The following is a 24951-nucleotide window of genomic DNA, read 5'->3' on the forward strand; positions in this document are numbered from 1 at the left end:
GTGCTAGATGTGTGTGTGTGTGTGAGTATAAGATGAACATGTTAAAGGACCCTTTGATGGGATTAGGAGTTGGAATACAATGAGTGAAGGCCGGCTTATTGGTCGGGTGGGGTTGGTTGCCTAAAACCTTCCCATCCCCATACCTAAACTCTGAACACGTGCTTTGATAAAGATGGTAAAGATTAGTCCTCCACAATGGTGCAACACATATGGTTCCTAGACGTAATCTAGGCGGTGACCATTTTCACCCTCCACTCGGTTCACTCCAGGCCGAGGCTTACTTCTCACGAGGAAACCACTCGTCGCAGGCGCTTACGCCCACACATGTGCCATAACCTTTATTAATACTTCCTTCCTAACTTTGGAAAGCAATTTTTCATTTCACCCTGCTAATTTCTTAGCAAGCTTTTATTTTAGATTAATAAAAGTATTCCTTTTATTCCACCCTACAAGTGATGGGAGGCCAAGATACTTTTCATGTTGTCGAATAACTTGTGCACCAAATCTCTGTCTGATATTTTATTGTATTTCTCTTGCAGTGTTACCACTAAAAAGTAGAGAAATTTTTTCCCTATTAATTCTTTGACCCAAAGCTTTCTCATAAACCATGAGGATTCACTGTAGAGAGTCACACTCCGTTGTAGTTGCTTTACAAAAGATAAGACTATCACTCGTAAAAAAAAAATAGGTGGAAAATTTTTGGACCTCTACACATAGAAACAACTTCCAAACTGCCTACACCAACTGCTCTCTTTAACAAAGTTGAGAGCCCTTCTGCACATAATAGAAACAGGAAAGGAGAGAGGGGGTCAGCTTGCCGTAGGCCCCTAGAAGGGGTGATACAACCTCGAGGTTTACATTAATTCTTACTGAGTAGTTCACTATAGATATGCATTGCATCATAAGCTTTCTCCACTTACTATTTAAACCCAATTTCTCCATACTTTTATCAAGGCATACCCATTCCACCCTATCATAGACCTTACTCATATCAAGTTTCAGAGCCATCTCCCCCACCAAACTATCTTTCTTATCACTTATATGCTGCATAGTCTCAAAAGCCACTAAGATATTATTAGTGATCAACGTTCCATGCATAAAAGCACGTTGGGGATCACTAATAATAGATGGTAAAAACAATTTAAGCCTATATGCAATTACTTCAAAGGCAAGCTTATAGATAATATTGCAAAGGCTAATAGAAATTCAGTCACTTTCTTAGGGTTTTTTACTTTAGGAATTAAAACGATATACATTTCATTAAACTATGGGGGAATGATGCCTAGGTTAAGGAAATTTGATATCATTTTCATGACAACTTCCTCAATTGTAGGCCAGAAATGTTGAAAGAACATATGAGGCATTCTGTTTGGCCCCAGGGCTTTGAGAGGATTCATTTCTTGAGGGATTTCTTGATATCACCTGCATGGAAGTCCGAAGTTAAATCATTGTTCATAGCCTGTGAAACTTTGGGTTCTATTGCATTAAGTAACTTCATAAGCTCAGATGAATGGGAAGTGGTGAAAAGGTTCGAATATGAGTTTTTGACATTCTTATCCACTTGCTCGATATCATCTTGCCATATATCATTATCATCAACCAACGCCTTAATCAAGTTTTTCATATATCTACTTGAAGCCCTAAAGTGGAAAAATCTAGTATTTCGATCCCTAGCTTGTAGCCAACCAACCCAAGACCTTTGATTCCACATCATGTCCTTTTTATCAAGCCAACAATTTAACTCTACCAGTGTCTCCCTTAAGGCCTTAATATTATCGAGTGTTGTAGGTAGTAACTCCAAATGTTCCAATTGCCTTTGTAATTTTGTAATTAGATTACCCACTTGGCCAAACTTCTCCTTATTTTACACTTCTAGCTGACTTCTACACATTTCTAGACAACTTTTAAGGAGAAACTCAGAGGCTGAGATAAGTCCCTCCTTCCAAGCCTTCACTACCTCACATCTCTAGTCTTTTAGTCATATGGACTTCAAACAAAATAACCTATGCTGCTTTTGACAATGAGGCATTGGGATTGGATTAAGAAAGAAAGGGCTATGTTCAGAAGAGGGGGAAGCGAGCTGATATAATTTTGATTTTGGGAAAAGAGAGATGCAAATCAGCATAGCTAGAGTCTATCCAATTGTTCCCTAATTTTTTAGCCATCCCTTATTTGATATATCCAAGTAAACTATGGCCTAATAAACTCAATGTCTTTGAATCCACACTAATTTTTTTGGGCGTAAATGCACTTTTAGTCCCTACATTTTTTTTGGGCGTAAATGCACTTTTTCCATGGATCACAGAACTTACACATAGAAACTAGTAAAATGCCACCATCCAATTGATTCTTCACCATCAACTAAAGCATTCATATGCCATAACTAGGGATGAAAATTTTTCCCAAACCCTACCTTGACCCGCCCCAAACGGGTTTTCCTTGCCTTGCAAAGGTGGGGGGGGGGGGGGGGAGATGGGGCAAGATTTTTCGTTGCACTCCGGGGTGGGTAGAGAAGAGTTTAGAATTTTTAGCCTCGACCCATCCCTTTCCTACTTTGCTCTATTAGTGTTAAAAACTTCTTTTGTATTATTAAGTATTTAAATGCATGAATATTAAGACATTTTGTTTTATTGTGATATTTCTTGTTAAACACTTTGGATAATAATATTATTCAATCCTTACAAATATTAGTTTGATTTGATGTGATAAATTTAATTGTAATTTCAAGTATATTTATAATAATGAAACATATTTTTATATTAAAAAAAATTGTAATAGGTGTAGAGCAGGGTGCGTCAGATTAACATGAAGATTAACATGAAGTAAAGTTTTGTTGGATAAGGTGGGGCCCCATGGAGTCCAAAGGGGCGAGAATGGGTCAAGGAAGTTTGCCCAACCATGCGAGCCAAGGTAGGGACGGGGTAAGACAAAACCATCCAAGACAAGGGTGAAGATCACATCTTTTGGCCTTGCCTCGCCCTATTGCCATCACTAGCCATAAAAAATATTTTTGTTCATATACCACTGTATCACTTTTCCAAAAAAGAGTTAGACCTCCACTTTTATCCTTGAAACCACAACGCCATTTTTGTAACCATTTTGATCACGAACTATCATTATCCAATCCTTGTTTGACTTAGTCTTCATCATGAAGACTATTATAGGATCTTTTGCCTTAATCATCTAGTTCAAGGCATTAACTGCTCAAGGATTCCCAAGCCCTTGATAGTTCCAACTTAAGATACTCATTGAACCTTTTGGGGCTGCAAAGTAACCTCCGCCAATCCTATGTGTGTGGCCAAGACTACACTCAGCCGTTTTGTTTCCTTATTAATCTTCAGTTTCTTTCCAGTCTCAAAATCCATGCTATCCCACTCAGTTGAAGAAACTTCTTTACGTTTTGGACCCTCATACTTCACCCTTTCCACAAGGCCATTTAAAATCAAAAGCTTGGTAAGTGTACGAGCCTAAGTTTCGTTCCTTGTTTCACCTTGGGCTAGGCTAGCCAAATCATCAGAGCTTTAGGGCAAAGTTAGTCCAGCTAAGTCCACTTGGTCCGCATGTATATTGCCTTTTTAAACTTTACCCTTCCCATTACGTTTCAAAGATCTCTATTTCTTGTAGGTGTAGAGTTGATCTAGCTCAAATTAAACAAAGTCTCACTTGGAACAAATTAGTGAGATCCCTCGCAATCCGGTTTCCATGCATGACAATATTCCCATTAATATTTTCCTTATCCTAATCTATTTCCAAAACTAGAACTAGAGTCTTTTCTCCAATTCAAGACTTACCATTTTGAATCACTACCCTAGCTAGTGAGGCTAATTTTAAATTTGAAATAGCGAAATCCATGAAAATATCATCCGCCAATCTTCTTAGGCATTGCCACAAATTCCACTGAAGATTGTTTCAACTTTAAAACTCTTGAGGAATGTGCAACATCCATATTCTTGTCAGAGACCCCATGGTTATCTGCCTTCATAAGTTCTCCTAATGCCACAGCTAATGGTGGAGTTCCATTTGGGACTTCACTGATTCCCTCACCACTTACCTTACCATAATGAAGGGACAAAACATTCCTTGAAACAGTCCCCTTGGTAAAAAGGGAGTTTCAAGGAATAGGTGGACGGTTAATTCTTCCCCCCTCATTAAAACCTTGAATCGACATGATAGCCCTGCATGAAGCATTAAACTGAGATGCCTGTAACCATGGTCCAAAATGTTGTTGTTCCACTATGAGTACCCTTTCTTTGTATCCATAGCTCACAATCCTTATCATCATAGGAAACCCTCTAGCACTAATAGTAGATATAAGGTAAATACTTGCACATGAAGGAGACCTAACCATTAGAGTCCTTGTCAAGAGAGACATCTTACCATGCACAGAGGTTTAGTAATATTTACCAACACCCTTATATGCATAAAGGTACCATGATGCATCTCCTACTCATCCTCCAACCTCTCTATCGCATCTAAAGTCTCCTAGATTCTTTTAGCCACATACACCGACAAACACCAAATAGGAAGATTATGTAATTGAACCCAAAATTTAACAAAAGAAACTCCATATTAGATAAGGAAACCGACCTATCATACCTTTTGAACAGGACTAAATGACAATCAAAAGACCATGGTTCGCCCATCAAAACCTTCTCCACATCATGTTATAAATCAAAAACAAATAACACGCTCGCCATTTCCCTTACTCGAAAGCCATTGTCAGAAAGTCCATGCTACATCCTCAATATTCAAAGCTCATTTGGTAAAAAATTTCGCCGTTAGAACAAACTATGAGGGGGTTTGTTCTTGAACAAATCTATATTTTTACCTTCCTTCTCAGACAGTGACATCTTGCCACAATTCCTAGTGAGATCCTCCATACTATAACACCACTTTTTCCCTAAAACCTTGAAGAAAAGCCCACAAAATGAAGGATAATATACTACTACAACAAAGGAAGATAGGAAATCCTATTCGTTGAGCAGAGAACTTCATAAAGCTCATTTCATTTTTGGGTTCCAATTAAGGTTCTCTTTTAAATTATGTTACACTACAAAACACGCAGGTCTTAGGCCGCGTTTTTTTAGGCCGCATTTGTAAAAACGCGGCTACAGACAGGATAAAGCCGTGTTTTTAAAAAACGTGGCTTAAAGTGGGCAAAAGAAGCCGCGTTTTAAACATGCGGCTATAGAATATGTCTATAGCCGCATTTTTAGTGTTTATGGCCGCATTTTTGGGGGTGGAGCTATTGCCACGTTTAAAAAATGCTGCTATAGGACCTTCCTATTTCATTTTTTTTTTTTTTTTAAAAAAATTTTAACTATGGTCGTGTTTATAAAATGCGGCTCTAGCTTGCCTAAAGCCGCGTTTTATAGATGCAGCTTTAAATTTGGTCTGAAGCCATGCGTTTAAAACGTGGCTTTAAATTTGGTCTGAAGTCGCGTGTTTAAAACGCGGCTTTAGTTTGGGATGGGGCTGCATTTCTTAAACGTGGCGTAAAAATTTTGCCTATAGCCGTAGGTTAAAAACGAAGCTTTAGGCTTTGTATAAATAGGAAACTAAAAACATTTTCAACCCTAGCCTCTCCCATTGCACATCAGCCTCCATCTCTCAAGTTCGATCTCAACCCTCACCCTCCAAGCCTCCATCTCTTAAGCCTGATCTCTACCTTCTAATCATCCACCTCTAATCACTCCTCCTCACCTGTCTCTCGCTTCAGAACTGACACTACTGTGGATTCCAAAATGGCCCTGATTTGATACACCCATTCCCGTTACAAAATGTTGCACCCTTCTTCACCACCACCATCCAACCCCCCCCCCCCCCAAACCAATGGAGCCAGACGTGAGCATCGAGACCTCCTTAGTGATCTGAATCGCTGTCTTGCCAATTAGCATAGTCCCTCCAGGTCTACTTCGGGTCTTTCTACTCAGTGAGTCTGTTTGGTAGTTAAATTTTATTTATTGTTTTTTATTAAAAAAAAAAAAGCAAATTCTTTTTTGGTGCCGTTCAATTCCATTTTGTTTATAAAGCTTTCATCTTTCACTTGCACATATCAAAAACTCAATCAGTGTTTGAGAAAATTTTTACAACTCATATTCAGGTGATCCGATACTCTCTCTTTTTCTTTTTTGTTTATTTTGGCTAATTTTACAACATGGCTATAGCATATCATTGTCACCATCACTACAAATCATAGTCTGACACGAAGCTATTTAGGCTCTGTCCGTTTTAGTAGTCAAGCAATATGTCGTCGTCTTCATCTTCTACATAGAATCTTACTCATAGTAACATCGGGAGTCTGAGCGGCTGACACATGGAAGGGCCTTCCAATCCAAAGCTGCCACCCAAAATGGTGTCGTCCGTTACTCAATCGCTACTCCCACCTCACCGAAGGCTCTGCCTTGACCCTTCCAACAACCTCTACTTCCCAAATGAGCCTAGTAAACAGGTTAAGAGCACGATCAGATTGAAGAACACTAGTAGATCCCATGTGGCTTTTAAGGTATTGGTTTCTTTTTATTTGGCTTATCTATTTTTTAATGTTGTTTCGTGTGATTCACTACTTTGGTGTTGATAATTTGTAGCATTTTAGATTTTATCTACTTTAAATACTGATTGACCGAATTTTGGAGAGGTATATAATCATATAATGTGTTGATCGACCTGATTTGTCTTTTGCAAATCCTTAGCGGATTTCAAAATCTTTTTTCTTAATTACTAAATTTTTGAAAAAAAAAGTTTTTTTTTTTTTGGGTTTTGATTACGGTGTAGGTATAAATCTATAAGGTGTGGATTGGTAATAGAATTTGACTGTGTGGGTTGGTTTGACTAGAATCGAATGAGTTATATAATTTGTGGGTTTTTGTGGATTTGATTGTAAATTGAGAGTTTTGAATTTTTGGGGTCTCAGGCATTCAAGAAAATTTCAAGACACAAGCGTTCTATGAGGTAGCTTCATGTGTTTCATTATCATCATTTTTGTTTAGCTTGCCCATTTTCATATTCTGTGTACCAACGCAGGCTCAACTGCTTTTGTCTTAGTGTAACTAAGAAAGTGTGCCACCAAAAACGCGGCACACTTTCAACCTAGAAGTAGCCAACAAAACTGTTGATTGTGGCTCACATTGTACAAAGCTCACATGGTCATTACAACTTAGGAATAGATGAATTTGCATCATCTTCACATATTTAAGTTTGTGTTAGCTGTTGTGCATGTGACAAAGGTTAGTTGCCCCTATTCTTATAATTTTCCGTCTATTGTTTCCTTTTTTTAAAATTATAACCAAGAATTTTTATTCTTTAACCTTGGATTCAATTTTTTCCTTTAATATGTTTTAATGGTGTAGATATGTCAATAGAAACATTGGGAGGATTCTGTCTTTAGAAGGTAATGCTCAATTTCTCATTAAAAGTTTAAGTCTACCACTATACCCTTCAACCTATTTCAAACTATTTGCCAAAATCTGAATTATGCATTTGTACACTATGTTGTAGCAAAATATATGCCTAACATCTGCCATGTAGGATGGATTAGATACCAATCAAGAAACTTGGCATGTCAAATTTTATAGTCCTCACCACAAATTTTATCTAAAGTACACTGTGAGTTAATTGCCCTCCTCTCTTGCATTTTATCTTTGCAAGAGATATTACTATGTATGTACTTCCGGAGTTTTTATAGTAAATGTGAGACTATTGCAAGATTAAAACTGTATAATGAGGGCCTGGTTTGTGGTGATTGTACTAGTATAATGCATTTTCCACATAATAGTCTCTTATGTAGAAAACAGAGCTAAAGCTCGCTTAACTTAAACTCAAGTGTGGAGGTCCTTCTTAAGCCATTTGGCCTAGGAAAAAAAAATAAAAAAAAAGGGCTATAGCTGCGTTTAAAAACGCGGCTAAAAATATGTCCTATAGCCACATTAAAAAAACGCAGCTATAGTTGTCACCTATAGCCACGTTTTAAATGTGGCCATTGGTCCAATCCTATAGCCACGTTTTAAACGCAGCTATAGCTTTTACCTATAGTCACGTTTTAAATGTGGCCATTGTTCCAATCCTATAGCCACGTTTTAAACGTGGCTATAGCTTTTACTTATAGCCACGTTTTAAATGTGGCCATTGGTCTGATCCTATAGCCACATTTTAAACGCAGCCATTGGTCCTGGCCTATAGTCGCATTTGAAAAAGTGCGGCCATAGACCCCTCAGGCTTATAGTCATGGGGTTTAGGCCACTTTTGAAACCACGGCCTAAAAAAACGCGGCTATAGGCCAAATTGTCCTATAGTCACGTTTTTCTGAGCTATAGCCGCGTTTCTAAAACGAGGCTATAGAACTTTAGAAACGCGGCTAAAGAACTTTTTTTTGAAGTGTTGTCACTAGAAGCGTAACACTATATTATTTAAATAGAAACATATCAATATGTTCCATCAAATTATGAAAGAAAAAGAAGAAGAACCAATATGTTTCTTTAGCATTAAAACTTTTTTATTTCATTTAGAGAATTATTTATTTCTTCAAAAACTAATACTTCGTACTACTAAAGGCTAACATAAAATGCGCAAGCCAAGTAATATCAATGGCCCACACATAAGGATCACAATTTTTATTTTTATTTTTTCATTCTTGATAGCCCTACCTCATGTCATCTATTTACTTCATTCTCAAAAAAAAAAAAAAAAATGTCATCTATTTACTAATAATTTCTTTAGTCTTTTTTGGGTAAAAGTGACGATTTATTTGTTAATAGTAAAGGGCACTAGTATGTAGTTCGTAAGACACTCTTGAATAGGGTTGTTCACTGGTCGGTTTTGGACTCAATTTGGAAATGACTTGCTTAAATTTGGTGGCAGAAGGAGAGAGCCACCACCAACTACGAACAACCATGGGTTGAGTTGGATCGGTCTCGGGTGGAATACAGTTGGACTTGGTTGAAATTGATGAAGGAGTTGGCAGAGTGAAAACCACCAGATCTATGACGAATTTAAGCCAAAACCACCAAATCTTCATCGGATTTGAGCCAAAACAACCATATTGTTCCATACTCTAAATGTTTCTTTCAAAGGTTTATCAGTCAGATCATGTGGATTGGTTTTTGGAGGAGACCTGCCACTTGACTCGCCAGAGTTGATTGTTAAAGCTTGAGACCTGCAGCCGATCACCTCTTTGCTCAGATTGAGCTGGTTCTCGTTCGAGGGCTTCAAGTCAGATAGTTCCTGTTGGTTGTCAGCTGGGTTTGGAGAACCCTACTCTCAAGAAGTGCCTTGTTTTAATAAGTCCCATTCATAGCTACTATACACAAAAGGTAGACATTGATCATACTCCGTTAAGCTGCATTATTGTTCTTTTACCATCTTGCAGGCCCATCCACCATGCCACTATGGTATACTTGATGTGGAAGAATGGTCCATTCTTGAGCAAGGAGGATCCTACAATCAAATATCAAAATAGCAATAGCCGGTGCCAACACTCCGCATGTTGTTATTAACCAATTAATTAATCACAAGCTCTGAATCAATATCTAGATTTATATATTTAAAATCCAATTCCCAAGCCAAATTCAAACCATGCCTTACTTCCCATATTTCTTTAATATTATTTGTAGTAGTGCCTATATGGATTGAATACCCTTTTGTCCATTGCCTCTTACAATACCCCCCTCCTCCTGCAAGGCTGCGATACCATGATTACCTATAGTACTATCAGTAGAATTAATCGTGACAAAAGGATAATTAGGAGGCTTCTAGGTAATCATTTTTGTTATTCATATAGGTTTTTATTTTTATTTTATTATTATTATTATTATTAACTGTAGTATAGGGTTTTTCTTAATTGGGCGTACTAAGTGAAAATCTTATATCGCAAGATGTATAGATTTATGAAGGAGTTGGTTAAGGGATCTAGTTGGGGGTTCATATATATATATTCGTTCATTCCTGGACAACTTGCAGATTCCAAATGCTAAAATCATATTCCATGGAAGATTCAAATCCAAAATAGGTTTAGAGTTAGATTATGGTGTAACCAATCTGTTAATGGATTTTCTCCAGTCTCTTGTAGCATGGGATTATCAAAGAGTTTTGCATGGGTATATGATGAATATACTATGTTATATCACAATCACTTGGACTTAAAAGTTTCGAATCTCTTTTTTAGAACTTATGACAAGCTTTAGTGACTCGGAGTCTCATACAATTACCATGTTAATTTTAATACCATTTGTTACAATTGAAAAAAAAAAAAATGAAAAGAAAAGAAAAGAAAGCACTAACACATCTACATCTACACTAAAAGGACTATTCAAGTTATATTTAAATGTCCTCATGGTTACTTATATATCCCAAATGTACTTACTACAAGCTTGATATGAGACTCAACACACATTCATACAATCGAATTTAATCTAATTCACACAATCTAAGGTATCATAAAGATAGGCAAGATCTTAGAATCAATAAAATAATCATGGGCTACTAGTGATAGCTATAGCATAATAATTACCTAATTGTTGTAACCCATATCACTTATTTGTCATAAACAACAATAAAAGAAAATGTTTGGAATTAGGGCCGGCCCAAGATAATTTGAGGCGTAGGATTATAACACGAATAACCTATTTGTTTGAGATCATATCCAAGGAAGCAACAATGTTAAGAGTGACATTATAGTTTAGTGTGCTCATGGGACTGGAGAGACACAAAGTAGATACACCCAAGTTCTCAAAGGTGACACCTTATAGTAAAGTCTTGAAGTGCCCCTCATAGTGTTTGACTTGTACTCTTTAAATTTTGATGACAAGTTGTAGATACAATTAAGATTACATTGTCATGAAATTTGTCGATCTAAAACTTTATAAGGATTCATTTTACATGTGTGTCACATGCTATGTTTGTTATCACCGCAAATAATCACATTAATTTATAGGTAAAATATTAGCAAAAATTGTACTAATACACCTAACATCATCGCATCACTTTAAAAATAAATGAAAAAATCTATAAACACAAATTATATACCACAATTCTTATCACGACATAGACAATTGCAATTGTGAAAGTAATGGGTGTTTGGTGAATAAGAAAGTCTATAGAAAAAAATGGTGGATTCATGTAAAAGTAATAATTCATCAATTATAATTTCACATATTATCAAATTGTAATAAAATATGTGATCCTTAAAAAAATGTAATTAAAAATATCATTTGACTTTGACTAGTGTGGATGGTTTGTAGTTTGTACTCTCTTCAGAGTCAAGAGACTCAGAAAGAGATTTCAGTTTCACACCTCCGACCTCAACAACCATTTTGAGCATAATTTGATTCCCCCATCAAATCAAACGACTGTTTGGTAAATGCCATTTATTGGTATAGTTTCTTCTTTTTAGTTGTTGCTAAGATATAGACTTTTTTTATAATTAGTTTGCCACTCGCCACCTTTTTTATGGCAAAGGTGGGGTTCGATGTGTCCTGAGTCTCCTAACCTCATATAAAATATTTTTCACGTGGAGGAGTTTACTTCCCCGCCCCCCACCCCCCCCCAACCTACGTTACCTACCCTCACAAATTTAGAAACAAATAATTAATTGGTCAGTTTTAAGATATAATCATTTTTTTTAAACCTTAGAAAGATACCATTGGTCTTTAATTAAGGGATAGATAAGGACATCCTTTGTAAAATTTGTCATTACTCATTAATTAGCTAATTTTTAAAAAATTTGTCTCTTGCCAAGTAAATATTTTAATTTTTTAATTTAATAATTACAATAAGAGAGAAGATTTAAACTCTCATCGTTTTCGTTTGAAGCACCATTTTTTTTTTTTAAGAATTAGGTTGAACCACCCGTTTACTAAAAGAAATTGTTACTAATTTCAGAAATTCAGTCCCATATATGATATAAATAGTAATATTCAATATTTTTTTCAATTATAGTCCCATTTCTCATAGTATTTGACCGGAGATCTATCAATTTTGTGCTCATTTTTTTCTTATATAAAACTTAAAAAAAAAAATCTAAATATTACTGTATACACATTTTAAGATGAAGGAGGTAATAACTAATAAAAAGTAAATAAAACGAACATAAATCATCTGTAACATTTTTTGTGTTTCATTAATCTCAAATTGCTATATGTATTTATTGATTTCCCTTATAAAATAACCAAAGTTAAAAAAAAAAAAAAAAAACACATGGCATACTATAATTGGTGAAACATAAAATGAAAAACAAAAGTGTGATAGCAGATTTATATTAAAATAAAAGGGTATGCTAACAAGTGTACAAAGGGTATAGGTTAAGAATAAATAAATGCTTGATTATGAGCAATAATGCACATTCTTCAAAGAACAAACACTTGTTAATAATTCATTGACTTACAAGCATAAATTGTGTGATTTTTTTGGATATGTATACAATTTGAATTTATTTTTTGAAAAATGCATAAAATATTATTTTATATATATATTATTTGTAAAAAGTTAATAAATACTCTAAACATACTAGTTTAAGATATATTTTTAGAAACTTTTTATGCAAAAAAAAAAAAAAAAATTATTTTTATTTTTATGACTTTTTATATTTCTCATAAAAGTAGTATCAAAAATTTTTCAAAAATAATTTATTCATAATTATTCTAAAAACACCCGGACCCACGATAATCGTTATTCATGCATATGCTGAAGTAGGAAGCAGCAATAAACCATAAACTGAGTGCATGCCCAAGTATCAGAATTCATAATACCGGCCTACCCCACTTGTAATCAGTTCCACTTTGAATACGTGGGGAAGCATCAACGTGCTTCTGACTTGTCAGTGTGTGATTGGATCACTTTCTTGGCTTAAATTTCTTTTCACCTTCCATGTCCAATAATTTCAAAAGAAAGAATGTCTGTCATTTCTATAGTTTTGTGATTGGAAAGCCTTTCTTGGTCTTTAACAAGTTTGGTTAATTAAATTGAATTTCTTGATCTTTAACAAGTTTGGTGAGTGGGAAACGAAAATTCGAGCGAACCACCCCATATTTCTGTTTGGTTTGTCTCTTATATGGTACATGACAAAGTTTAGTTATAAATTTGGTTGAATTTACTACTATAAGCCTACAATTTTTTCTAAAAAAATTAATATGATTACATATTTTGAAATTGAATTACATATTCTTTATGTTCTTAACATACATATTAAATTTCTTGTCAATCAAATTTTATTTACTATTCAATTCATAAACATATTTGTAATTCATAATTTTAGAATACAAAATTTTTTATTTAAACATTTGATTGATAACATAATTATTGATCTTACAAAAATTTCGTGAACGTGAGGGATATAAGAAAATTAAAAATGTAATATAATGGTGGATTTGTTATAATTCACTTTCAATAAAAAGATATTGAGTGAAGTTGTAACCTTAGACTACAACCAAGTTTTTGGAAAATGAGTTATGAACAACATTTTCTAAAAAAATGGAAATTAAATGAATAATTAAAAAAAAGATTTTCTAGAAAACTATTTCACTTTTTTATGTTTAGTAACAACTTTAAAATGAGTTGAAAAATTATATTTTGACTTCTTTTATTTAGCTTGGCATGAGATAGAGTTGTTTTCTATATATTAATTTTTTTTTTAGAAAAAAAGAAAGTCTATCTCATGCTAAGCTAAATAAAGGAAATCAAGAGATAATTTTCCTTAATTAATTCACTTTTTTTCTTTTGATACTACCAAATATAGAAAAACATTGAAAACTATCTTTACTTAAAGTGTTCCATCAAAACAAATGGATAATTCTACAAATTCACACCCATATATCATACAAATAGAATTATTCAATATTTTTCCAATTATAGTCCCATTTCTCATATTTGATTGGAGATCTATCAATTTGTTCTTTTTATTATTATTATTTACAAAGACATTGCCTATTGAATCTAAAATACTGCAATATATACATTTTCAGATTAAGGAGGTATGCTAATTATTTAAAAAAAAAAGATTTTGTTAATAGGTACCTTAAGCACTGGAGAAGAAGGTTTTAAAGGAACCCTACCTACATTGAAAAATTGCATAAGTAAATAAAAATATGGTTAATTGAGTTGAAAGTGACTTAACTTTAAATCAAAAAAATTTACTGCCTTGTGAAATTCTACCTTGGACACCAATTATAGTGAATACAATACTCTATCCCAATTTTTGTGTTCTATTTATACTTCATCAATCACAAATTTTCATGTATTCATTTGACTTTTTTTTCACATCAAATTATGTAAAAATATCATAAAAGCTAAAAAATTTTCAATCAATCTCAAAAAATAGCCACATTAACTTATGCCTATTGTGCAAAATGCATTTTTGTTATGGTCCTTGTGCAAATATACACAAGTATTGTTGTTGTACATTTCATTTTTTTTCTTCTTTTTTGCGTCTTGAAAATAAAGGAAGAGAGTGGATGATATGTACTACAAAGTTGTGGTGTGTGAAAAGATCGAAACAATTAAAAGAATAAACAAAAATTAGTATTTTAATGAGACAGAGTTTAGAATAGATAATCTTTTTTTTTTTTTTTGGGAAAGAGAGTTTCAACTTATGGCGTTCGCTTCTGATAATAGCTCTTTATCATCAGACCAAGACACCAATCAGTTTTTGGTGTAGGCAGGGATTGAACCCTAGATCTCTTATACAACTATTAGAGACTTTACCAGTTGAGCTAACTAGAACCTACTTTAGAATAGATAATCTGATGTAGGTGTTTTGATAAGTAGTTTGATTAAAAAAAAAAAAAGTAAGTTTTTATGCTAAAATAGACTCTTTTTTTTTTTTTTTTTTTTTTTTTTTTCTATGAGCTGATTTTTATTTTATTTTGAGAAGTACCCTATTATGTTTTTGTTTTTATTTTTATTTTATATAGAGTTTCAACTTATGACGTTCGCTTCTGATGATTGAATTTTAGATTTTTTATTCAACCATTAGAGACTTTACCAATTAAACTAATTAGAACTCACTACATGAACTGATTTGAATTCTTAAAATAACTTAAGGTTAAAATGAAAAAATAAAAATAAAATCATATATATACACACACTAAGGACCTAAATTTTTGTATATATAGACCTAAAATCATATATATCTAAAAAATTTGTATTCCACTATGGCCAATAATATACTACATGCAAGGGAGCAGAAAAAAAGTAACGTGTCCCCTTACTCCTTGTCTATAGGCTACAGGAGAAATTTTCTCAGACACACGTCAGTAAGGAGAAAACACATGTGACAGGATGCATATTTCTGGGGGCAGTTTGAGTCCATTGCTTCCGATGTACTAAACCTGTTGGGATTGTAATATGTGTCCAAAAATGAACATGTGTCATAATCCCAATAGCTTCAATGTCACTGCATACTGAACAGTCTGGACTTAATCCAGATCCCATGTTTCCTCCATGTTTCCTCCCTTTCACATGAAGATGGGATATACTTTCATTTGTGAGGGAAGAAACATATATATATATATATATATGATAAATGTTCTAATTTATTTATTTAACTTTTTGCTGAAATTTTTGTATTGAAATTATGCCGAAGTATAAAATGTGGGCTTTAAAAACCTATACATTAAATAAATAAATGAAAAAACACCGTCCCAAGACTTGCCTGTGTGTGATTGGATCACTATCTTGGTTTGAATTTCTCTTTCTTTTCACTTTCCAAGTTCCAATAATAGTTGATAGTTCTATCCAAAAAGTCCATTAATAGTAAAAGAAAGAAAAATGCCTTTCATTTACTGGGTCAATTAAATTTCTTGGTCTTTTTTTAAAAGTTTGGTTAGTGGGAAACGAAATTTCAGTGAACTATCCCATATTCCTCTCGGTCTCTTTTACTATAAATGCCCACTTTGCCATACAAATGTTTCTCTCGTTCCACATCTTGTGTTGTGACTCTGAATTATATATAGAGATATAGATTATAGAACAGTACTACCGCTGTTCGTTTTTTGGAGGAGAAAGAAATGGAGAAAGTGATCAACAGACAGAAAGTTCTGCTCCAACATTTACAACCCATTTCTAATTCTTCATCTTCTCCTGAAACAACCCATGAATCTGCTGATCTCTCTGTAAGTTTATTTCTATTCTATTCACAACCAGCTTCTCTTCTGTTTGTTTCATTTGTTTTTGAAGGCTGTGATTAATTAAATAACGCTTCTGTTGTGTATGTGGGTCTTAACTCTTAATCTTTTTTAGTTTGGTTATGTAAAGGGTGCATTTATACAAGCTGTTGTGAAACTCAGTTTTGCGTTTAAAATGAATGTTTTTATAAAAAGTTATGGCCTGTACGTTGTATTTTTTGAAAATACATATGGGTTAAAAAGTGTATAAAAATATGTATAATGTTGTTTAAATATTGAAAACTGTTATTTAAACAACAGTAACATTCGTGCCTGGTACAAAACAGTGTTTTAGGCTCCCAAATTGCTTAACCAAACAGACTCTAATTGTACTTTGTTGTTAACTTTTGATTCATGATTCTATACAAAGTTATATTGTGTGTGTGTGTTTTAGTCCTATTTCTATTTGTCTTGTTTTCATTCTTCTCTCTTTTATTTTAAGGCCTCAATTTGTGCGGCTGGGGACAGTGCTGCATATCAGCGAAAAGCTGCTTTTGGAGATGATGTTGTGATTGTGGCGTAAGTAGTTACTTTAATGGAACAGATTATGCTAAAATTTATGGAAAAATATACTCTCACACTGCTTCACATCAACTATTTCACACACATGTATCCACAATTGATACATGAATGTCCACATTATAAAAATGACCACATGATGACTTCTTGTTATATTTTTCTCTATTAATTTTTTTTTTTTTGGATTTATAAACCATTTCAAATAATAGGGCATACCGTACTCCTCTTTGCAAAGCAAAGCGTGGAGGTTTCAAGGATACTCTTCCTGACGATCTACTTGCCACAGTTTTGAAGGTTTGCTGCTTTTTACTAAATTGCAATAGAAATTACTTTCTTTGTAGCTTTGGCAAAAACTGAAGAACATGCTGCTTTTACATAACATAAAAATACCTGGTATAAGTTTGTGTTGATGTCTCTTACGTTTTCACCTTTTAATATGCAATCTAGGCAGTGATAGATAAAACAAACCTGAACCCAAGTGAAGTGGGGGATATAGTTGTTGGTACAGTTTTGGCACCTGGCTCAGACAGAGCAATTGAGTGCAGGATGGGGGCATTCTATGCTGGTTTTCCAGGTAAGGTTTTCAAATTATTTTTCTCTTCAATGCACAGGTTGTAAGTTTAATTTATCTAGGTGATGTAATGTGTGACACTGAAATGTATATTTGCTTGTTCAAATTCAATGTTATGGGACCTGAAGTCAGTCACCAGAATTACAATGTCATAATGAAAATTTTAAAATATATTGTAAGATCAATATTTGAAATCCTAAATTGAGTCTTTTTGTTATCTAGAAAAATGAATGTAAATGTCAGTGTCCAGGGGCTCCGCTTTAGAATTTATTTTGCCTATTTGTGAGTACTTATGTATAATTAATCTGTTTCATCCAGAAACGGTGCCCCTCAGAACTGTTAATCGGCAATGCTCATCTGGCCTCCAGGCAGTCTCTGATGTAGCTGCTTACATTAAAGCAGGATTTTATGACATAGGTATGATTGCATCTGGAGTATGTGTGGCTGTCTTAGTACGACTTCCATTGTTGGCCCTAACTTTCTTTTATTTTCAAAACAGGCATTGGGGCTGGAGTTGAGAGCATGTCAGTTGATACGGTTAACAAGCTTCGCCATATTAACCCAAAAGTATACTCTAACTCTCTTTTTTAAAAATATGTTTGAACCAAGAAATAGTTTCTTCAATTTAATTCTGAAGTACTAACAGGTAGATATCTTTAAACAAGCCAAAGATTGTCTTCTTCCTATGGGTATTACTTCTGAAAATGTTGCAGAAAATTATGGAGTAACACGGCAAGAGCAAGACCTTGCAGCTGTGAGTTCCTAAATTCCATCAATATTTATTAGCCGTTGATGCACTCATCATACTCATTACACAGAATATTTGTAATTCCTTTTATATGTGTGAATAGGTTGAATCTCATAGGCGTGCTGCTGCTGCTTCTGCATCTGGTAAATTCAAAGATGAAATTATCCCTGTCTCTACCAAGGTAAATGCGGAAAATCTATCTTCATGGGTAATTTCAATATTAAATGTTTGTTACTGATGGTTCTTCTGTAAAGATTGTAAATCCAAAAACAGGAGAGGAGATGCCTGTTACAATTTCTGTGGATGATGGTATCCGGCCAAACACAAACATGGCAGACTTGGCAAAGCTGAAGCCTGCATTCAAAAAGAATGGGACCACAACTGCAGGTATCATATGATTCTGTGCTTCTAAACTTTGGTAGTCAGTGTTTTTATATGATTTCTTGCATTGAGAATGTGAATTTTTCTTCATGTCTGTTTTAGGGAATTCTAGCCAGTTGACTGATGGTGCTGGAGCTGTCCTTCTTATGAAGAGAAGTTTGGCAATGCAGAAGGGACTTCCTATTCTTGGTGTTTTCAGGTACATGATTTTCTTCAGAAATTAATAATCTGGATCTAGATAAATAATACATATTTGACGCAACTTGACAATTTTGGCTTTATTATAAACCATGAATTTAGAGATTAGGTCAGTTGAGTTGAATCACAAAAATTAATTTTCCTTCCTAAAACAACTGGAAATAATTTTCCCTGGGACTGTTGAAATTTTCTGTCTGTTGTGAGTGTTTTTTATTTTTATCTTTCCTTTAAAAAAAGTTAAATGACAAATGGAAAAAGACGGAGAGCTTTAAGGAAACAACTTATCCTTTGTTGACTTTTGGACCCATGATGACATGCTGAAGAATCTGGCAAGAAGAAAATTCTATATCAATTAGCAATAACCTTTAGCTTTTAATTGTTGACAAGATGATTCAGTGAAGGAATTTTTAATGTCATATAGGTTTGAAGCACAGTTTTTATGTGGTTTCCTATTACTTCTAGTTAATAGCAACTCGCTAAATGAGCAAATTAAAATAATTTAGAAAGATTAGTTTTTAATTGAAACCTTTTCAAATCTAAGAGTATAATTTGAAACTACTACTATGGTGGAACTAGTAATTTACCCAGTTATTTATTACTTGTCAACGAAATTTAATGTCTTCTGAATGCTCATAAAAGCTTTGCATATGTGAATATTTTGATTTATAGAACTTGAACAAAAATTGTGGTATAATGGATTTTTCTATGAGTAAACCTTTAAGAATTCCTGCCTTGGATTTGAAGAACTGACGACTTAACACATTAAAAATTTTAATGACAAAACTGGCATGTCTGAGTAAAATAATGAGAGTCTTGAGCAAAAATTTTACAGTCTAGGTTGTGAAATTGTTTTCTGGAAACGTTTTTGTCAAAGTAGAAAAATAAAAAGCTTTCTCTACATGTGATCTCATTTCCACTTAAATGTGTCTTCCATAGAATGATAATTTGCTTTGAGCTTTATTGGCTAATTTCTTGATTTCCAAAGTGCTTCCTTTCCTGATTTTGCAATGACCAACTAGCAAAACCAATGAGAATTACAACATACATGTATATTTATTTGGAACTAATAATGCAATTTAATGCTCTGGTTGAAAAAGTAATTAAGGTCCAGAGAACAGAAAGAAAAGAGAAGAAATGCAACTATTGTAGTTATAATAGTAAGTGAATGTGCAAAGTACAATTAATCACAAGATGGATTTAGGAAGGGGCAAGTTCTACTTAAAATTGTTAGGTCGATATGCAAAATTTTATTCTGAAAGTATTATTGTATGCATATATATATATATATATTGAATGTAATATTATTAACATATATATGATTCTAAAAATAATTCTAGATAGGAGTGGAATGAGAAATCCTTATTCTACGATTGATTGTAATTTTCTTTGCAGAATAAGGATGATTCATTCTGCTTTTGTTTCAGGAGTTATGTTGCTGTTGGTGTGGATCCTGCTGTCATGGGCATAGGCCCAGCTGCTGCAATTCCAGCTGCAGTGAAGTCTGCTGGTCTTGAGCTTGAGGATATTGATTTGTTTGAAATAAATGAGGTAATGAGTTTTTATGATGCCTGTAATTCTTTTTTAATTCTCATGGAGTTTTATCTTTTTAAGCTGAGCAATTTTTTCTGTCTTGTTTAGGCATTTGCATCTCAGTACGTATATTGCTATAAGAAATTGGGACTTGATCCTGAGAAAATCAACGTTAATGGAGGTGCAATGGCTCTTGGGCATCCTTTGGGTGCTACAGGTACGAACAATTTCATAAAATACCAAAAACTGTCATCTTGTAATTGAATAATCACCCTATATAGTAAGATTGTTTGCCACTTGCCACTTGCCACTAGAACTCAAGTTTTCAAAATAATAATAATCTACAGTTATATTAGAACGGAGACCTCTTTGAGATCTGGTCCTATGTTGTCAGATTTGAAAGGTTGCTTTTAATTCACAATGATTATCTTTTCTTTTTTATTATTTACCTACTCCTTTTTAATATTTCCTATTTTTACTTACAAATCTCTCATTTATTTTCTTCTCACTAATGTTTGACCTTTGGCTATTTTCTTCCCTCACCTTTTAAGTGTCTCCTCCATTTCTCTTATATCCTAAATTTTATTATTTCCCTTTTTATTCCCTCCACAACTCCTCAATCCTTCTTTAGTATCTTATTACGACGGCCCTGACCTAATCCTTCATTTATTTTCCCATTCATTACTTTAACAGTCTTGTTTTTTGTTTTTCCCCTTCACAAATCCCTCAATCTTTTCTTTATTTTCTTCTCTTAACGATTTTGATATTGTTTTCGGATATTTTTTTTTTCTTTCGATATAGTTCAATTGTTGGAAATGGGACATGGATTTAATTGCTTCTTTATAATATTTGAGAAAGGAATAAAATTCCTATAACAAAATATTTAATGTCTGCCTTTTAAAGAAGCATTACACCCAGACACACATTATACACCTAAATAGTTAATTGAGACTTTCCTTGCATGTGAGTTTTAGTTAGCTCAAAGTCTTTTGCCCTCAAATGAGGGATTTCAGTTTTAATCTCACCTACAGAAAAGGAACATGTTGGTGTCTTGGCTTGGTGCTAAAGAGCAATCATTATGGAACTGATATCATTGGTTTCAAATCCTATCATATCTAAAACAAAAAACAAAAAACCTATGTAAGCATGTACATATTTAAAGAGCAGAACATATGTAGAGAAATGCTGTGATGTGCTCTTAATTTTTGGTAGCTTAGTATGCATTATGGTTTAATAAGTCACTAAAGCTGCCTGATCTGCTTTGTGCTAGGTGCCCGCTGTGTTAGTACTCTATTGAATGAGATGAAGCGTCGTGGCAAGGACTGTCGCTTTGGTGTGATCTCCATGTGCATAGGTCTTCCTCTCTCTCTCTCTCTCTCTCTCTCTCTCCCCCACCTTCCCTGAGAATGTAGATGAACTATTGAGATTTGGACTAGTTTATATTGGTATAAATTAAACTTTTCCACCCTAAACTATCACCCTGATTAAACTAAACCCCTAAACTATTAAAATGCACGATTGACCCCCCCCCCCCCCCCCAGTTTTTAAAAATATGTTACACTTAACTCTTGTTGCCTATTTTGCTGTTAAGTCTAACAAAATTTAGCATTGAAAGACCAATTTATTCCTCAACCGTTTCTTTGTTTTGGAGAGAAGGGTAAATTGGTCTTCCAATGCTGAAATTCGTTATACTTTTAATACCAAAACAGACGGTAAAGGAGACATTGTAACAGAGTTGTAATGTAGGGGCTGTTAATCATGTGTTTTGATAGTTCAATGGGTCAAATGTAATCGGGGCGATAGTTTAGGGTGGAAAATTGCAATTTACCCTTTATGTGATGGAATTGTGGAAAAACCTGGGTAGGACTCAGTCAACCTAGTTGAAGTCACAAATAGGCCTGGGTTAACCTAGTTGAAGTCAAATTCTCCTTCTCCCTCTTCCAGCCTTTGCTTTCTGGACCTTGAGTATGGTTGTCACAAGGTCCCACAAGCACTAAGGCTTCAAGAAAGGGCAATGAAGTCACAGGTTAGTTCATTTTGTGCAAGTGGGCGTATGATAAGGAAAGCTTTTCCAAATGTTCCAGTAAATCAGACCAACAGCAGAGGGCCTCATTTGGCTGGTTGTGGTCAGAGAATAGAACTTTATTGTACAAGAGCCAGACAAAAACTCCTGCAAAAAATTCAGCATAATTTAGGTTAAATAGTGAAGGCATGTGAACTAATCACATGGTGGACCATAGTCCATTTCTTAGGTTAGCATATAAGGAGCCAATGTGATAATTATTAGTTGTTGGGGGTTTTATGATGTACGAAGACTTAGCTGTTTGTTTATGTTTATATAAAGAGTGATGCTAGTTATACTAAGTCTTACATACTATCACGTCACCGATCACAAAAAAATAATTTAAACGTTCATATATTATGTTGTTTAGGTGAAACAAATTATATTCTTTTTACATTGTAAGTCTTTTTTAGCTTCCTTGAAACAACTACTAATACAGGTGTATGTGTTCTTGGTGCAGGCTCTGGCATGGGGGCTGCAGCTGTTTTTGAAAGGGGAGATTCTGCGGATGAGCTACGTAATGCTAGAACAGACTTCAAAAGTGGCAATCTTCTATCAAGGGATGCTCAATAGATGCTCTTTTGGCATCTTTCTATTGTATCAGGCCATGCCTTGTTAGAGGTCAAAAAGCACAACCACCTCACTGGACTGCTGCAGATCCGGAAGTAATAAATTTGTCCCACATTGTTAAAATGAGTTTACCAAAAATAAAGTTTCACTTTAATAATTTGTAGGAAGTTTGATTAATTAGACCGGATGGAATCATGGATGCTTTTTATGAGAATAAGGGATTTAAGAGAGAAAACATAAAATAAATAGTAAATAAATTTGTTCATCAAGTTTTGCAGCAGCAAATGACAATGTTATCTAACCATGGATACAGGCTTCTATTGAATGAATCACTATTGTATGCTTACTGTGAGTCTCTTTTCTGTTGGATGCTACTTGTTAGCAGTTGAGAATTGCGGTTTTTTTTTTTTTTTTTTTAATAAAGGGAGTCATCTCCATAGTAAATATCCAAAAGTTTATCGATAATGAGAATTAAGATTCTCATTAAATGTGAAGCAATTGTGCAGAAAGGGCTACCTTAATCTCCTTATTGCAATCATAAAACAAAGCATTTTTATGGTCCTTTACTTCCAAGAATTCTCATTATCTTTTGAGCATTTTATGGGGATGGAAATAATTAGGGCTGTCTAGCTAGTTGGTTGGATCACTTGACCAAACTGATCGGACCGGACCCGACAAGCCACAGGCAGCTTCGAGTGAATTTCACTATTATTAGTGGGTTACTTGTATTAAAACCCAAAAATATCGAATCAGGTGTTGGTTGGTATAATTTGCAACTAGAAGAATCTGACTCAATCACTTACTCTTCATCCGTTAGTACCGCCGTTGCAACGCTTGATCGTCTCTATCACCAAATCGCCTACGTCGCCGACTCATTGTCATGATGGATTGGTGGACTGAGTTTTATGTCTCTCTCTAAAGTTCGACTTTCAATATCTCTCTCTCTCTCTCTCAAAGTCATAGATATGGGGTTTGTGGTCTTGTTCATGCTATTTGGATTGTGATTGTGTGTTGTTTAGGTTTTCGTTCATTGAGTTTGACCTCTTTGTTTCTAGTTTGATCTCAGTGGGTTTGATCTCTCGGTTTATGAGTTTAATTTCTTTGGGTTTGATCTCTCTATTTTTGGATTTAATTTCTACCATCCACTCAAGCCTGATCCGACTCGACCAACGGTTATTGGAGGTCGGTAGTGGGGCTCTCTTTCTACTCATCATGAGTGGATTGGTTACGAGTTGAGTCCAAAACCAATCCGTGGACAGCCCTATAAATAATAAAAGGGTTTTGTGTTGGGGTTGAAGTTTTTTGAATCTTGAGAGGGATTAGAAATGTGTAGTAGGTGGTGAGATGTATTCCCTTTGTATGTCCTGAATTTTCTCCAAAAAATGAGTTCTAATGATTTTTTTTTTTTTTTTTTCTCTTATATAGATAGAGAACAAAGAAAGGCCACAACCCATCTCAATCTTCTAGAGGAAAGACCCAAGGAGAAATAGAAGAGGTGGAAATGGGCCCATCCTAATTACAAAAAGCAACCCAACCAAAAAATGGGCTCCCTTAATCAAGTGTAAAAGTTTAAGGCTAGCAATATTTCAGTCAAGGCTTCTCTTTACCAGCATTTTGGTAGAAACATTCATCAGTGTCATACCCATTGAGGAGTATTGACCACTTGGTTAGCCAGACTTAAATACAGTAATTGGATCAGCTTTCAAAATAAATTGACTAAAACTTTCCCTAGATTGCTTTCAGTTTTGAAGGCCAAGCATTGGGGATAAAGATATCTTTTATGTGGCAAGTGCTGCATTCACATTGTAGAAGCAGTCTTTGAATTAAGGGCTTATTTGGTTGTGTTGTTTACAATTTTCATTATTTAAACAACACCATGTATTTCCACAACACTTTTTCACTCACACATATTTTCACAACACTTAAACAACGTTACTAGAACAACATTACCAAATGAGCCTAAATGTTCAAAAAGAAGTGTTGTAAACAGAGGTTGACACCCGGAAAGAAAGATGTTCATAAAGCTTCCTTTAGAAGGTATTGGCATCTTTTGCCTTCAATGGTAGGCTAGTTTTATTTTGGGGAGGTGGGGGGTGGTGATGGGTTGCACTATTTAAAAATACCTTCTTGTTTGCAACCACCCAACCATTTATTCCATTGAATTGAGTCCCTTCAAATCAGTTAGAGAAGGTAGCAAAATTTCTTAGAAGAACGAGCAAGG

At 34.4% G+C, this 24951-nt stretch overlaps 1 protein-coding gene across 1 annotated transcript; it reads left to right on the forward strand.

Moving 5' to 3' along the window:
• The first annotated feature begins 15576 nt into the window (after positions 1-15576).
• On the forward strand, positions 15577-23074 carry LOC115962099 (3-ketoacyl-CoA thiolase 2, peroxisomal-like). Its single transcript, XM_031080970.1, has 14 exons — positions 15577-16100; positions 16594-16670; positions 16880-16964; positions 17118-17244; positions 17560-17658; positions 17741-17808; positions 17888-17995; positions 18093-18170; positions 18244-18376; positions 18473-18569; positions 19993-20116; positions 20207-20315; positions 21369-21452; positions 22621-23074. The coding sequence occupies exons 1-14, from the start codon at positions 15996-15998 to the stop codon at positions 22731-22733; spliced, it is 1407 nt and encodes a 468-aa protein (XP_030936830.1). The 5' UTR covers positions 15577-15995; the 3' UTR covers positions 22734-23074.
• Positions 23075-24951: the final 1877 nt, after the last annotated feature.

This window comes from Quercus lobata, chromosome 9, assembly GCF_001633185.2.
Source record: "Quercus lobata isolate SW786 chromosome 9, ValleyOak3.0 Primary Assembly, whole genome shotgun sequence".
Taxonomy (NCBI): domain Eukaryota; kingdom Viridiplantae; phylum Streptophyta; class Magnoliopsida; order Fagales; family Fagaceae; genus Quercus; species Quercus lobata.